Source organism: Gavialis gangeticus, unplaced genomic scaffold, assembly GCF_001723915.1.
Source record: "Gavialis gangeticus isolate Ggan-Ray unplaced genomic scaffold, GavGan_comp1, whole genome shotgun sequence".
Classification (NCBI taxonomy): domain Eukaryota; kingdom Metazoa; phylum Chordata; order Crocodylia; family Gavialidae; genus Gavialis; species Gavialis gangeticus.
The window spans coordinates 263914258-263930222 of record NW_017729032.1 but is presented as its reverse complement, the minus strand read 5'-3'; the positions used below and the strand labels follow the sequence as shown (position 1 = coordinate 263930222).

Here is a 15965-nt window from a genome sequence, read left to right as displayed (position 1 = left end):
GCCTGCGGCCAGGACCAGGTCCAACAGGGCACCTCCTCTCAATCTCCCAGCTGTCCCACCAGGCCTCCTGACCCTGACAGAGTGCAGTTTTACTGGTCATGCCTAAGACCTGGGGCCTCCTCCTACCCCATAGCCCCAGTCCATACCTCCAAGTTTGTCCTGGCACAGGAGCTCAGCAGGGACATATTTTTCCTCTGCTGGCTGGTGATGCAGTGAATGCCCCTTCCAGCTCTGACAGCAGGGCATTAAATCGTTTTTAAAAAAGGAAAAAGGAAATAGGTGTAGACAGAGTGAGGAGGGTGGCATTCACTCCATCTGTCCCTGGAGCTTGGGAAACCCCAGCAGTGGGAGGTTCACTTTCAGGAACACCAGCTGCTCCACCAAACCAGGATCCAAGCAGGTACAGTGGGGTGTCACTACATCACCAGCAATGCTGAACACCCTCTCACTTGGAACACTGATCAGTAGACAAGACGGGTGTTCCTGGGCAACTGTGTCCAGATCCTGCCACATCTGACTGTGGCTTGCCCAGTAGGCCAAGGGGTCCCACAGCAGCAGCTTCATGTCCTCAGTGAGATAGGCAGCCACCAAGGCCTGAGCACTACCTGCCTGATTGTGGGGCCTGGTGCCTCTGGGCCCCACCATGGGAGCCATACCCTTGGCCCACATTGGCAGCACCTGTGGTGGAGGAGGAGACTGGCTGGTGGATGGTGTGCTGGCATAGGACAGTGGATCCCCCTCTTCCACATCCTGCCTCCACCATTCTGCCTCCCTGACTCTGTTCACCAGAACCTCTGTCCACTGATTCAGGCTTTGGCTGCTGCATTTGCTGCCCTTCACCCTCAGGTCACACATGGCAGCCAGCACATGGACCATATTGGACCGGAAGGGATCAAGCCATTTCTTGATGCCCTCCTTCACCCACCTCACCAGTGCCTCCATGTCTGGTGACAGTGGCTTGCCCCAGCCACAAACACTGATCCCCTGGAAGCTCTCCATTTGGCTCTCAAGTTCCCTTGCTATGGAGATCACCTGGCTAAGGAGGGCATCGCTAGCACTGAGGGTCTCAGTGGCCTCGAGGAAGGGCCTGAGAACCACCAAGATCTGGGACATGGTATCCCACTCAGCTCTGTTCAGGGGGCCACTGATCCCAATCTCCCCAAGCAAGGCCATATCATGGATGGTTTTCTGTTGCTCCACCAGCCTCTCAAACATCAGGTATGTGGAGTTCCACCAAGTCTCCACATCCTGCATGATTTTGAGCTGTAGGATGTTCAGCTCTGCCTGTTTGTCCCACAGCATCTTGCCCACCTTAATGATCTGGTGGAAGTAGCCTGCAACCTTCCTGCATTTCGAAATGATCTTGCTGGTGGTGCTGGTGCCATCACCAGCAGCCCTGTCTCCCTCCAAGGCATCCCAGGCAAAGAGGTAGAACTTGTGTACCACATAGCAGATGCCAACAAAGTTGGCATCACAGACCACCTTGATCATATTGGCCCCATTGTCAGTGACCATGAACTCACGGGTGAGCTCGTTCTGCCCATTGAGCCACACCTGCACCAAGAGGTTCATGGCCCCCATTATCTTGGTTGCTGTGTGGGACTCATCCATCACCTCAGCTTGAAGGAGAGCCCACCAACAGCCTGACTAGTCACACCACCCTGTGAGAGAGAAGTAGGCATGATCTCCACCCCGGGTGCTCCAGATGTCTGAGGTGAAATGTAAGGCCACCTGTGGACCTGTCTTGCACAGCTCCTCCCTCAAATACTCCCTGCATGCCTTATACGGTAAAGGCACCATTATCCTCCTGAAGGTGGTACATGCAGGCACTTGGTATAATGGGGCCACAAGTGCCATGAGCCACCTGAACCCTGGCCACTCAACTAAGGAGAAGCGCTGGCTATCCAGAGCAAGCATCTCTCCAGCGCTCTGGCTGATCTCACTCACCCTTGCAACGTGCCCCCATTTCTGTCCACCTTTCCCCCACTGTTCCAGGGTGGCCTGCCTCTGTTTTGGGTGGATGGGGGCTTTGGAGCAAGAGGGAGACTTCTTTTTGGGCCCACTGGTGCCAGGCTGAGGAGGAGCAAGGGAAAGGAGGTGGTGCCTGCGAACATGAATCAGCATCCCCATGGTGCTCATGAGTTTTGTTCCCTTGCTCTGTCTGGTTTTGGCTTGGCAGTGCAGGCCCATAGTATAAGTGGGATCATCTGCCAGCTTAGAATGATCCCAGAACACACTACCCACTCACTTCTGGGGTGCGGGGGCATGTGTGGGCGCTGCAATTTTCTCTTCCTCATCAGACAGAGGCACAGCAACAGGAGGAGTGGACTCAGCTGAGCCGCTTGCCTCTACCCCTCTACTACAGCCTTCTCATGAGCTTGAAATAGGTCAAAACAGTGTTGAAACAAAACAACTGGTGACATTTTGCACAGCCCTACTGACTACCCATCAAACTGACAAGCTGGTTGATACTGACTTCCTTAAAAAGTATGTACTACAAGAGTGCTGACAAATTGTATAGTTTTGGTAAGCTGAAATGTTGTTAAGTACTTACTAGATAGAACAGTCTTGTGATTGAAACTCTTGCTCCAAATCCCATCTTCTGTGTTGTCTTTAACTCCAAATTCATATAGTGTGTTGGGCTTCAGATTTTCCACCACTGTCTCAGTAGCTGGGCAAAGCTGAAAAGCCCATTTCTTGTTTTTATCCTTTTCTCTGTAGCGAACTGTATAAAACCTGTTCAACAAAAAGGAAGGAATTTTTTTTCATATGGAAGAAATGTATTCACAGGGAATTGATTTCTGGAAGGCACATTTCCTACTCTTTTTCTTACCTACAAATTGCTATGTGGGAAAGTTTTGCTTGTGGGTTTCTGTAATATTGCTAAAGATTCTTTACACAAATGGCCATATCTTGTTATTTCCAGCCTCTTGATGTCAACAAAGAAGCACGCAGATGTAGACAAAATCACTATGGCTATGTCTACACTGATGAATAGGGCTGATCCCAGAGTAGTTGTCAGACAACCTGGGCCACATAATCTGCCTGTATCACACTGTGCAATCAGCCTTCAAGTTCTCCACACTGTGCTTCTTGTTATTATTGCTATTAAATCCTATAAATCAGTCTGTAGATTACCCGACTGGTTATGGGGGAGAGGTAGAAGGGGACAGTGTGTGTGAGAGAGAGACTTCTTTCTGGTTTTCTAAACCTTTATGATAAAAATGTTAAAAACAAAAGGTAAAAATGCTCAACAGGAGCTGAGCATGTAACACTTGTCAGTAACAAAAACTCCATATGACCTCCTGCCCCACCATACCCTTCATAGAGATAGACATTTAGGACTAGCTGGCCATCTTCCAGTTTACAGACTGCCATCTTCATGGCCCAGTGTGACACAAACTGATATGCATTTTGTTACAAAATCAAATGTGCCATGCACCTGGACCAAGAAGCAGAAGAGTTGGAGGGCATTATCAGAGCTAGCCTCTGTGCGCTAGTTTTTATGGCTTTTTAGAGTCAGCATCTGGGCCTGGCCCAGTTGGAAATTGGCCAGGCAGATCATGCTCCCCTCATCTGCATGGTATGGGATAGAGAAGATGCATAGAGTCTCAGAGAAGTCCAAATCCAGCATGCCTGAGAGGGCACCGAGGACAGCAAAGAGTGGCTGCAGCCAGGGACAGTCTGGGAAGGCATGAAAGAAAGTGTCCTTTTACCTCTTCTTTTCAGAAAAGACAGGCCACTGAAGCTGTGGGCTTAAGTGACATACAAATGTGCCCATGGCCAGGAGAGAGTGAGGAAGCATAGTGCAGAAGAGTTGGATAGCAGGAGCAGGGACCTATGCAATTGTGGCTGGTGGACTTTCTGTGTTCAAGGCCTGCATGCCTGAGTTAACTCCAAAACAAACTGAAAGGAAGGGTGAGGTTAGCCTCATACCTGGAAGTTCAGCAGAGCTCTGAGGGCCTACTGGACACCTGACAGCCAAGGCCTGAGTATATACATTTTCAATGTAGAAGGTTGGGGGGTAGGCTTGAGAGAGGCAGACCCTAACAATCAGTATACACATGTCCTGCATCTTCCTAGCAAAGGTAGCACTGGCACAATTCACTCTATGTGCATATTGCCTTCATCCTGCAGCTTCCAGCATCAGGGTACATTGGCACTGGGAGGGAAGGTAACCAAAGTTATAATACATCAGCTGCTTATCTCTTGTGGAAGACCTTTCTTGTCAGCAAGTTCCTGTGGTATTTCAAAGTCTGTCAAAAAAGTATTGGCCCCCTCAACGAAGTCCTCAAATCACAAGGGGATGCAGTTCCAATGGTGTAAGTACAGTGCATAAATAATAAGTTGTACTTACATAACAACCTTCACCCAAGGATCTCAGGGAGCTTTACTGCAAAGTTCAAAATTACTCCTGACACTTTAAGAAAAGTGGAGAAACTGAGACACTACCTTCAAACAGTCTGAAAACCAATATGCTGGAAGACAGGAGAACTTTGAAATTAAAAATTTGTTCCATGAGAGCTGCCTGACTTACGTCCTCCATCACCCTGGAAAGCAATTAGTCTGATGCTAGCAAGTACAATTCAACACAGAATAATTTATTACAATTAGGGCTCCAAAAAGCCCACATCTTACCATAGGTTTTTATATTTAATATACATACTGTGTCACTGCCAAGATATGTGAGGGAATACAAAGGTATCTGGCAGGCTTTTAACTCACGTACTGCTGAAACATGTTAGGCATACCATAAATAAATACATTTAATTTCCTCATCCATCTACATTTGCATCAACTGGAAAGGCACACATTCCATCCAGTGGTATTTTTCTTGACTTGAAAAATGACTCCAGGAGAAGGAATTTAAGGACACATAAATAATTAAAAAAAAATCCTACTCTTTCTCCCTTTCTCCTGTGCACCAAGAAATCACCCAGAAATCAAGAAAAGCATAAAAAGACAGACACATTTTTTGATATGGATTTAAAAAATTTTCATCCATAATATATAAAGACAGGGTGCAGAGAAAGAGTAGGATCTTAAGAAAACACCACAAATAACTCTTTAATCTAGCACAAAGGTCTAGTCATACTATTGAGCGTGAAGGTAGTTTTATGGGCCAAACATAACAGCACTAGCACATAAGCCCACCTTTGCCAATGTTACAAAAAGTGCTTCTAGCTAGGATTATTATGAAAGGTAACTGCTGAACTTAGGGAAAATACTAAAATAAACCCCAAGGCTAGTCAGGTTGCATATCACAGCAGTTTTCTTCACATGTTTAAAGGGTTGGATTGAGTTTATCTGTCTTTATCTAAACTGGTTCTCTCTTTCATTCCAATAGATTTAAACTTGCAAGGAAATCCAGATCTACCAATGGTGCATCAAAGCCCAACCCTTTGAGGTTCTACTGCTGTCTATACCATTGTGAAATGTGGGCTGAACTCAACCCTTTTCCTACAATACATGAGATGAAATGTAGAGAAACTTTACATTTGCCCTGTACACCTTTATATCCTTGGGTGAGAAACACTAAAGACAAAGGATAATTTTCCATGCATTTTTAAATGTTATTAATATCTCAGGATATTTATTTTCTACTCCCCACCACAAATTTGCTGTCCTACAGTCCCATGATGGTTAAAAGATTCAATGCTGTTTTCATCCTCAGAACTTTTGAGACACAAGTGTCTATCTCCCTAGTGCCATGAGATAACTTGGTAACCTCTAACATATCTGGGGGCACGTGTTTTACAGAATTTGTTCTAGATACTGAAACATCAGCTTCTAGAAATCTTTTCATGCCTTTTGCGGGCTCTCTCATTGCCCTATGGCCACCTACTTAGCCCAAACTTTTGCTGCTGCCTTCATTACACATGCATGTGAGAATGTGTCTGCTTTCTTTTGATGACCACATAGCAACATACCAATCCCAAGAGAGGTCAAATGGCAGAAGTCTTTAGGCTTCTTTTCATTCACAATGGACCTTCACATTTTATAAACACCAGGGCATTAAACATGGTATCAGGCCTACAACAGTGTAGCTGGAGTACTGTGGCCAGTTTTGAGCTCCTTACTTCAAGAAGGATATGGACAGTTTGGAAAGCGTCCTGTTCAGGGCAACATGATTAAGAGCCTTGGAGGAAAGACTTATGAGTAAAAACTGAAAAAGCTAGGGTTATTTAGCTTGGAGAAGAGAAGACTGAAAAGGGATCTGATAATAGTTTTCAAATACCTGAACTGTGATTATAGGCAAAATGGAGATGGACTTTTCTTTGTGGCTGTAGGGGACAGGACTAGGAGCAATGGCCTCAGCCTGCAGCAGGAAAAACTTAGGTTGGCGATTAGGAGGAGCTTTCTGACTACGCGAGGGGACACGTACTGGAACAAGCTACCCAGAGAAGTTGTGGAATCTCCATACTTGGAAACTTTCAAAAGCAGGTTGGACAGAAACTCGCCTGGGATTTAGTCAGGGATGATCCTGCCTTGAGAAGGGGGCTGGATGAGATGACCTTGTCAAGTTCCTTCCAGCTATACTTTCCTATGATCCTATGAACTAATATTTTGCCTTGTGTGTGTATAACACATTGTACTTCTAATATTTTACAATCATTCTTCTCTTGTAAGTCCTGTGAGATAGGGAAATACTATCCCCCTTTATAGATAAGACTTACAGATACTTACAGGATAAGAGACTCAACATCACCAAGTCAGAGGTGGGTCTGAATCTGAAGTAATACTGCATCTTAGGTGGAGGTCTTGTAGTCTCTATTCACACTTCAGAGACTTTCACAGACTTATACAAGGAACAAGAAAAGTAGTGACTTTTCTGCATGTAGAGAAAAAGCTTTAGTTACTGTACATGAAATGAAGCTGAAGTGAAGTAGGGAGAGAGAGGAGATCAATCAATTAAAATTAATTCCACAAAAATTACCAAAAAGGAAGAAAAACCTCACAGAGAACCTGTTAATCATAAATAAGGTTTTAACTGAATATAGTTCTAGCCTCCAGTGTAGAAACAGCTCTGGCCTTAGATAATAACCCCACAGGGAACATTCCTACAAACCAGCTTTATAACTGGGATTTAAATATAGTGCAAAATCCAGTAGGTGGTTTGCATTCATTTGTTCAAACTGTTTCATTAGGAACAGATAAGTATCTCATGAGACAAGTGTTCTCTTGTCCAGCCTATTAAAACATCCATTGAGGACATAATGATTTCAGCTGGAACCTGCTACAACTCATATTAAAAACATTAAAAGTGATGATTTTCCCAATCCATTTTCAGTAAACTGAAATCAAAACAAAGCCACCCTTAACATTTTTAAGGCAGCATTCTTACGAATACTCCAGATAAACTATTTGTAAACCAATCAATACTTTACATGAGTTCTAAGGTTTACGAGCAACACGTTCATAAATTAAGTACAGGTGGTTAAAGAGAGAAAATGAATTGGTAAAATTCCCCAGTGGACTGCTAAATTGTAACAGGAAGCCCCTAGCCCCATTCTTAAGACAGAAAGAGTGAGAGAGACAGCAAGAGAAAGAGAGAGGGAACTGTCTCTCTAAGACAGATGGCTTAGCTGTATAAACTGAGTTACATAAGCCAAACAGCAGGAAGTGCTTGGTGGAAGGACCCTGGTAGTGGAAGGGAGAGGAGCTCCTGTAGGTGCAACCCAGCTGTATTTAGGAGGGCCTGGGGAGAAGGCACTCTCTAAGAACTGAATAGACTGGAAGGCACCCTGGAAACAAGAGCCAGACAAATAGGCATGGGGTGGGTGTGAGGAGAGTAGGAAGGCCACAACAAAAGGTGCTCTGTAGAAGTGTGAACTGACAAGTCACCTGAGACTAAATGATGGGCAGGATAGGGGGGTTGTAAAGACTAAAGACTGTGAGGGCCTGGGAAAGGAAGCCCTATAATGCAAGAAGGGAGAGGCATATGAAGTTTTGCCTTCTGACTAAATTGAGGGCCTACACCCAAATTACTAACATCAAGGTCTAGCAGGCAAGCAAATTAGGTATTTGGGCGATCAGTCAAACAGACAGATGGGAGTTGATCTTCAGGGGGCAGCAGGTAGCCCTATGGACTCTGTACCAAGACTGTCACACAAACTAAATGAGTTGCCATAGCTTGCATAAGAACATGTTGCTGGCAGAGTTTTCATTGGTATTTCTTTAATTTATCTTTAGTTGTTTTTAATCTTTCCTTTAAAAATAAAAGAGTTAAAACCAGACAAGCAACCAACAGAGTTGAGAACACTTGAGTGCAATAAAGTAGAAACACTATTTCCAGGAAACCTTTTGTTCTGGCAAAGTTCACAGAGAAAACTGTATATTTTACATTAGGATGTTCATCATAAGTTGCCAAGCCCATGTTTGCTTCCTTTGGAAGAAACCGGACAAACCCTTTTGCAGATCCAGCAAACAATAGGATGAAGAAGTGAAATGGAATTTGTCCCAATGAAGTGGGCATGGAACACACACTGCTACAATACTCAGATCAAATCAGCCCACCAGTCCTGTGTGGTATGTATATGACAGAGAGAATACAATGCTGGGTGCACTGGATAAACAAAGAAAACACAGAATTCAAGGCAGGTGTTACCACAGTCATCACAAAAATTTATTGCAGAGTAGGTATTTTGCTTGTACATAAAATTAGTCCAGACTTGCCTACACAGATAGTATTAAGAATATTTTTTGCTGTGGGGAGTGCCTTTTATCAGAACATATTTCTAGCCCATTACACTGAAACTTACTGCAGTAAGCATTAATTAATATATCTTAAAGTTCACTGGGTTCTCTGCTCCTGCCCATATATATGGCTGTATGTTAGGCGAGTCCTATAAAAATGAATCTCTAATGAGCACTGTTTTCCCACATCATAAAGTACATCTAAATGAGGTTCTTCAGGAGATATCTGATGATGCATTTCATCCCTCTTTCTTCATGTGGCAACTAAGCTCACCTACTTCAACAATCCAAAATGTCAAGGGGACAGAGGTATTGTATTTGTTACTAGAGTTAGTGCGGTCTAAAAATGACTGGCAAATGAGTGCGGTAAAGAAATACATAGCCCAAGTCATCCAAGGTGATCTTCCTATATGTGGAGGTTTAACACACCATGAAATGATCATTCTTGAAATTGTCAGCCAACATACTTCCTCAGATACATGCCACATTCCTCCCCCATATAGATATATCTATACAATTTCAAATGAAGATAATGGTAAAAGAATAACAACAGAAATAGAGCAAAAAAGCCAAAGGCAATCTTTTCATTCAAAACACCCTCCTTGGGCTTAGTTTTCTTCTGTCTCACAATCTGCAGAGCTATTCACACCTGGTCAAAGTGACTGTAAACAATTTCCATCCCACCTAGAGGCATGTTGCCTCTCTTCTGTACTCTATTGTTAGCCATGTAAATTATATCATATTGCATAAGCTACTGGACAGTGAGGCCAACAGTCAACTTAGTTTCTATTTTTATATGCCTACTAACCAAGACAGTGAATAGCAGCACTTCAAAGGAGTAGCATCCATACAATGTATCTGAATATTTTCAAATGCATTGCTGTCATCCAAAGACCCATTTTTGCTTGTACTGAATTTGGACAACAGGATCAAGCCCTAAATTCTGGGGCAGGCATGCAAATCCTTCTGATCCAGTCTCAATTACATTGCCTTTCCAGTGCCCCAGTGATTTCACTTTCATCCATCAAATGATCAACAAACTATCTCTCTCTGCAGCCAGATTCCCCAGTTTCTGAAGAGTTATTCAATATCAGTAACACCTACACTGCCAAAGCATCTGGGCCAAAACCATTAAATACTGGAAATCTTGTACAACAGATGAGATTTCCAGCCTAATTGCCAGACGAACTTGGTTTGTATAAATACTACAATTTTTTTTTGGAAGTTTATCCAAACCAAAATTCAAAACGATTTAATCATGGCTAATTTAGTTACACATAGGAATAAAGAGCCATTATTTCCAATTAGACTTAGATGAATTGTGAACATCCCTAATCTGTGATTTATTTAACAGATTCAGTAAGTGTTGTCATAGAAAACAGGATATAAAACCAAGGCTGGTCATTTCAGTGCGATTTTTTCAAGGAAAATGGGTCAGTTTTATTAAGAGAACTCTACCAACTTGCTAATTACATGCTACGTTTTTTTTACTTTGTTATTATTTCAAATAACCTTATTATTACTATAACAAAATAATTAGAAAAATTGATTTACTCTGCTTCTTAAGTTTTACTTTGTTCTTTTCAAGTGTATGCATACAGTCAGGTTCATTATTCCCCCAGTATAGTCAAGTTTCTTCTGAAAGCTACTGCCACTGACATATATAGAATCATTGGAAAAACTGGACTGGAAATGACCCCCAAGAGGTCACCTAACCCAAATCTCTGCTCAGTGTAGGGTCATTCCTGTCTAAACAATTTCAATAGTCATATGGCCCTCATATTGTTAAATATATGTCTTTTTTGGATAAATTTATCAAAATGACTTTGATTTTTTGACATATGGAATGATAGCAACCAATGCATTTTCCCTTGCTCAAACAAACTTTCAGCATTGTTTTTCTGATAGTAAAAACTGAACTTCAAAATGTTAAAGTAAGTGTGTTAATAATTTTCACTGAGGAATTTTGTAGAGGCAGAACACAGGAATGAAAATTCACAGAAGAAAGTTTCATTAAGTGGTAAGCTGCATGCTTAATGACACTGTAGCTCCTCACAGCTGGATGTGTGTACAGCGAGCTAATTGGATTTAAGGAAATGTATAAGCATGTTCCACAAGGCAACAAAATGGTTTTGGTTTTTCACGCCTTATTTCTATTTACCATGGGAAATAAAATGACCAATCCCCCCTGCCCTCCCCTCATTGTTGCAACATTAAGACAATTAAAATTGCATGCCATTTCAGGAAACGTCAATATAAATTTTGCAAAGTTCTTAACCCAGTCATGTTATGCACACACAATACTTTCAGTTCCTTTTTCTTCTGAGGAAAGCTCCAACTATGCCTCTTAAGTATAGGCATAATAGGGAGCAGCTCTTAGCCATGGAAAGGTCCAGACAAGCTGTGCTACAGGGAAGAGCAAGGGCAGACCTGCTAGGCAAGGAGACATTTAGTGCACCTTTAAGATGGTATAGACCAGTGTGCTCTTTTCCTCTTCCATCTGGTCAAGCTTCAAAGTTCTCCCTAGTAGGGCGTCCCTACCTCCTGAGTCTTACATAGTTGCTCATGCCCCAGGCACACTAGATGGGGCAGATTCCTGCACTTATCCAAGCACAATGACAAGCTGTGTTTAATATGTGTATGGGGACCCAAAATGGAAGAAAGTGAAGAGTCCTTTGACTTTGTCCTGCCCCTCATCTAACTGCCACAAAAATACAGGACATGCATAAAACAGAGTTAACACTGAGGGTGGCACTGTTGTACTTCTTGACCTTGAGATGTTTAATTATATAAGCACAACCCTGCCGTAACAACAGGTTGACCATACTATTTTTAAGGAAATCTGGGATACTGCCCCCAACCCTACAAGTCAGCAGCTCTGCTGCAGGCAGACACAGAGGCAGGCAGGCAGGCAGGCAGGCAGGGGCATGAGAGACAGTCTGGCAGGGAGGCGAAGTGGCATCATATGCCACCCAGGCGTGCGGGCAGGCACTGCTGCTGCCGGACCACAGTGCTCTGGGCAGTCATCCATGTGGCCCACATCTAAGGCCAACACTTTGAGGCAGACAAATTCAGCCTGCCAAATTCTTTTCTCAGTGCTGAGAGAGTGTTAGGACGATGTTAGGACACTCCTATTCTGTCTCCACGCTGGAGTGTGCCCTGTGCCCCTGCTCATCTGCCTCTTCCTGCAGCAGCCAATTCTGGAACTTTTGTTTCAATATTCACCAACCGGCCAGGATGCTGGGATGGCCTACAAAATCTGGGACTGTTGCGGCCAAACCAGGATGTATAGTCACCCTACTTAACAGTGTTTTGCATTTAAGACACAAAAATAAATACTATTCCTCCTCCATACACACAGGCCATGTCCAAATGAGACACTGACTGTGCAGAAACCAGAGTTACTGTGACACTGGCTGCACAGCAGCAATGAAGTACTGTGTAGTCAGCGTCTCATGTAGACATGGCTTGAGTCTTAAACTTTGTGTGAAAGTTTTCCTATCAAATAGAGCAAAGCTAGGAAGCTTTGATTCTGAGTCTACGAAGAACTGAGTACTATCCAAAGTAATACAGCGTGTCTTCAATCATTTCATTGGCCGCTAAGGACGTTGAGCACCTTGCAGGAGGCAGAAGGTACTCCATTAAGCAAGCTCTTCATTTAGTAATGTTGAAAAGTGTCAGAGAGAGATATCAGAATGATATGGAAACAACATGAAGATCACCTGTAAGAAATGCCATAGGTAAATCTCTTGTCAAGCATATGGCTAGAGTTTTTAAATATGTGTATTTCTTGACATTTGATGAAAGTGGTATACCTGCAACATATACATGGAAACTTCACTGACCTAATAGAAGAGTTATAACATAGTCAGTGATTTCCCTGGAAATATGACATCTACTGGTTCAATACTCCTTTGTGCCATCTGCTCACACTGCCAAATCTTCCAAGGAGTAATTCCACTGAAGTCAGAGTTACTCTAGGGGGGAACTTGGCCAATGTTGTACCATATGGTTTCCATCTCCAAAGTCAGTGATGTGTCCAACTAGACTACATTATGCAACATTTGTATAACAGCCTAATGACCATCCGGACATCTGTCAGATGGTAAAATTTGCGTCACTGAAAACACTGACTCTGCTTCAGGACACCCAGACGTAAAATTTCCAACCCTAATGTCAATATGAATGCATGCATTTTGCTAGGAGAATACATTTACCCCACACTGCTGGTAAACAGCAGCGGCTAACCACAACAGTAGAATATTAACACTTTAAATACAGTCAACGTGATGTTAAAAATGCAGGATTAACTAGATTTCCTACTGGTGGCCTCTCGGTTGCATGCAGCCCACAAGTGGTTAAGTTGCAGCCCCTGGACTCCCACCTAGCTACCACTCCTCCCGTCACTGTGGCTGCAAGGACAGTCTGAGTTTCTGGGTTCCCTCTTGCTCCTCCATTTGCTGCTTCCTGTGCCAGCTCCAAGGGACAGGGCATGCAGTGCAGCCTTGGGTGGATGTTGGGGTGGGCAGTCACAAGCATACAGTGCAGTGATGAAGCGTGCACATGGGCATGCCATGCAGCACTGGGGGTTGCAGGTATGCAATACAATGGTGGTGGGGAGGGGGCAGAAGGAAAAAGGATATCAAACTTTATTTTATCTCTACCCTTTCTCCTTCTCCTTTCAAACTAATTCTCTAAATAGAGAAGGTAGCCCAAATATGGGGTTTATCAACCTTGGCAATGTCCAATTCAGCACTTGTCAATATTATATTGTAGAGAAGTGGGAGAAGAGTTTCAAGAACTCTTGAAAGCACCTGAACTTTGGAAGATTTGAGAAATGGATATGGTACAGGTGAGCTTTATGCACTATTAGAGGAGGAAAGCACATGTCTAATCTGAATAAAAACACACTTAAATACAGTTCAACACAGTAGGTTGCAAGGGGGAAATAAAATTCACTCACTCTACAACCTAGTGGAAAGTGCCATTAAGTATGTTAAATGGCAAGTTTAATGTTTGGGTTGAGAGTATTTAAGAAAATTTTATTGTTCCCTGTTCACCCATACTGACCAAAGGAAGTGACAATCTATGCACTTACTATCTCTTGCTGGGTGGGCATATGCTGGGCATTGTCTCTGAAGTCTCTTTCTGTCTTTCCACTTAAATGTTAAAAATAGAAAAGTTCCCTGCCTTAAGAAACTTCTGATCCTGTGATCCAAAGTGTAATTCAGTCAATGTAAAGTTCCACCAGTTTCACTGGGCTTCAGATAAAGCTGTAAGTGCCCATATCCAGTTGGATCACATTAGCAAAAGATTCACCATTAGGTTCAAGGGGAACAAGATTGGGTTCTAACTAGACAGATATAGGAAAGGATCTGGGATAAGAATGGTAACAGATGGTGTTAGCATTTGCAGGGATAATGGGCCAAGCAAAAGTAGTGGATTAATAAAAGATTTCAAGGAAGATACCCAGGTCATTGGGTTCATGCAGCTGGGGAAGCTATTCCAAAGCACCAGAAGTGGCATGAAACAGGATAATGAGGCACAAACACTCTGTTCACTCACTCCCTGAAACCCCACCAGATTCAATGGGGCTCAACGGAGGGGCTAGAAATAAGGGCAGTATTTGCCCCTCTGCCAGAAGTCATGGGGGACATAAAGGGAATACCCAAAAAGAGAGACCTAGGAAAATAGAAACACTTCCTTCCTACAAGGCTTTCAGTTCATGAATTGCATCCATATTGTTTTCATTTGGAAAGAGTTGCTTAAAATTTAACAGTCCACTTAGCCGATAAAGCTGCCTGACACTCCGACCTCTGTAGAAATAGCCACCTGGTGAACAAGTCAAACCTTTCTGACCGGATGACCCAGTTTCTTATTCTCACTAATTAGTTGGCATAATCCAGCAAAATCCTAATACTTAGGTACAGTGCTAATTAGGTCCAATCCTAAAAATTTACATTCTACTCCAAGTGGAAGCTATCATTAATGGGAAATTAACAAATTCAAAAGGACAGATACAGGAAAAAAAAAAATCAAGCATTATTAAAAGATATCTTAATTTGTTCTTTCCTCTACCAGACTTGTGCAGACGATAAGTGATTTAACTTGTGCTTGGATGGGGTAACAGTAGTGTATTTCCACTGACTTAAACTGTGTTACTCTTGATTTGTAGTAGCGTAACTGAAGTATGACTCAGGCCCAGCAACTTCACAAGAACAAAGGATCTAAATGTGAATAGCGAGAAAACTTTAGCAGATAAATGCTTGCCTTAATCAGTGCTGATGTGATTGCTGTTGTCAAATTTTGGTCAGCTGCTTACCTTCATACTCTTCAGTTTTAAATGTCAAATGAAATAATGAGTTTTACAGATCCTGTCTTTGGGTGTATTTACCTGTCACTAGCACAGTTACTCATTGCAGTCCAGTCATGATGTGGATTGACTAGGATGCCCCAGGAAAGGAAGACAGAGGATGGGGTCAAAGTGCCCACTACCAGTTGCAGAGGTTTGGACATCTTGGTCTGACCTGTGCAAGAAAGAGACAGTACCAATTACACTTAATTTCTCTCCTGTGTTTTGGGGTAAGAACTTGTAGTGGGATGACAACAACAACAACATAAATTAAGATTTAAATTCCCCTGTCAATTCAAAGGGAATGTATAATGCAGGGCAATCATATTTGACTTGATGGGAGCACACTTCCCTCTCAGTTGAGAGAAAATACTCAATTTCCAAGTGATTATAGTACTACACATCTCCTTAGTAAGAATCATCAGTACTACTAGATTTATATCCAGTGCCGATTTATACTGAATGATTTCTTTTTTGCCAAGAGAACAATGAAACCTACCAACTTACTTCCCTTAAAGTTGTTGACAGGCTGCAAGTGGTGCCTATAATCTGACTACATGTCTTCTCTTAAGCCATAAACTCTTATGCAATATTTGGAGTTTATCTTTGCCTGAAAACAGTTCTATAGCCATTCTTCTATAGTTGAATAAAAGCATCTAGACAAGGCTTAAAAAAGGCAGTGATCTACCAAGTGCTATGCATTGTCATGGAGCAAATTTGGCTTCAAGATTTGTGCCTCTTTATGCCTCCCATCTTTCATCAGCAGTACCTCAAGAGAGTTAAGGAATAGTATTTATGAGCTCTAAAGGGATTTCCAAAAAAAATTGCAAGGACGTGTGACTAAGTAATTTGCGGGTAGCTGGAGAATCCCAGTTGTGGGCGTTGTGTGCTACATTAATGAGAAGCATTCACATTT

General features: G+C 42.7%; 1 protein-coding gene across 8 annotated transcripts in view; it reads right to left on the bottom strand.

Moving 5' to 3' along the window:
- ABI3BP (ABI family member 3 binding protein) overlaps positions 1-15965 on the bottom strand; it is a 392420-nt gene that overhangs the window by 300682 nt on the left and 75773 nt on the right. For all 8 annotated transcript variants that reach the window (XM_019523725.1, XM_019523728.1, XM_019523731.1 and 5 more), the window contains exons 4-5: positions 15092-15224; positions 2555-2736 (exon numbers count right to left, since the gene is read on the bottom strand). In XM_019523725.1, coding sequence (XP_019379270.1) covers positions 2555-2736; positions 15092-15224 — 315 coding nt within the window. The remainder of the gene's footprint in view (positions 1-2554; positions 2737-15091; positions 15225-15965) is intronic.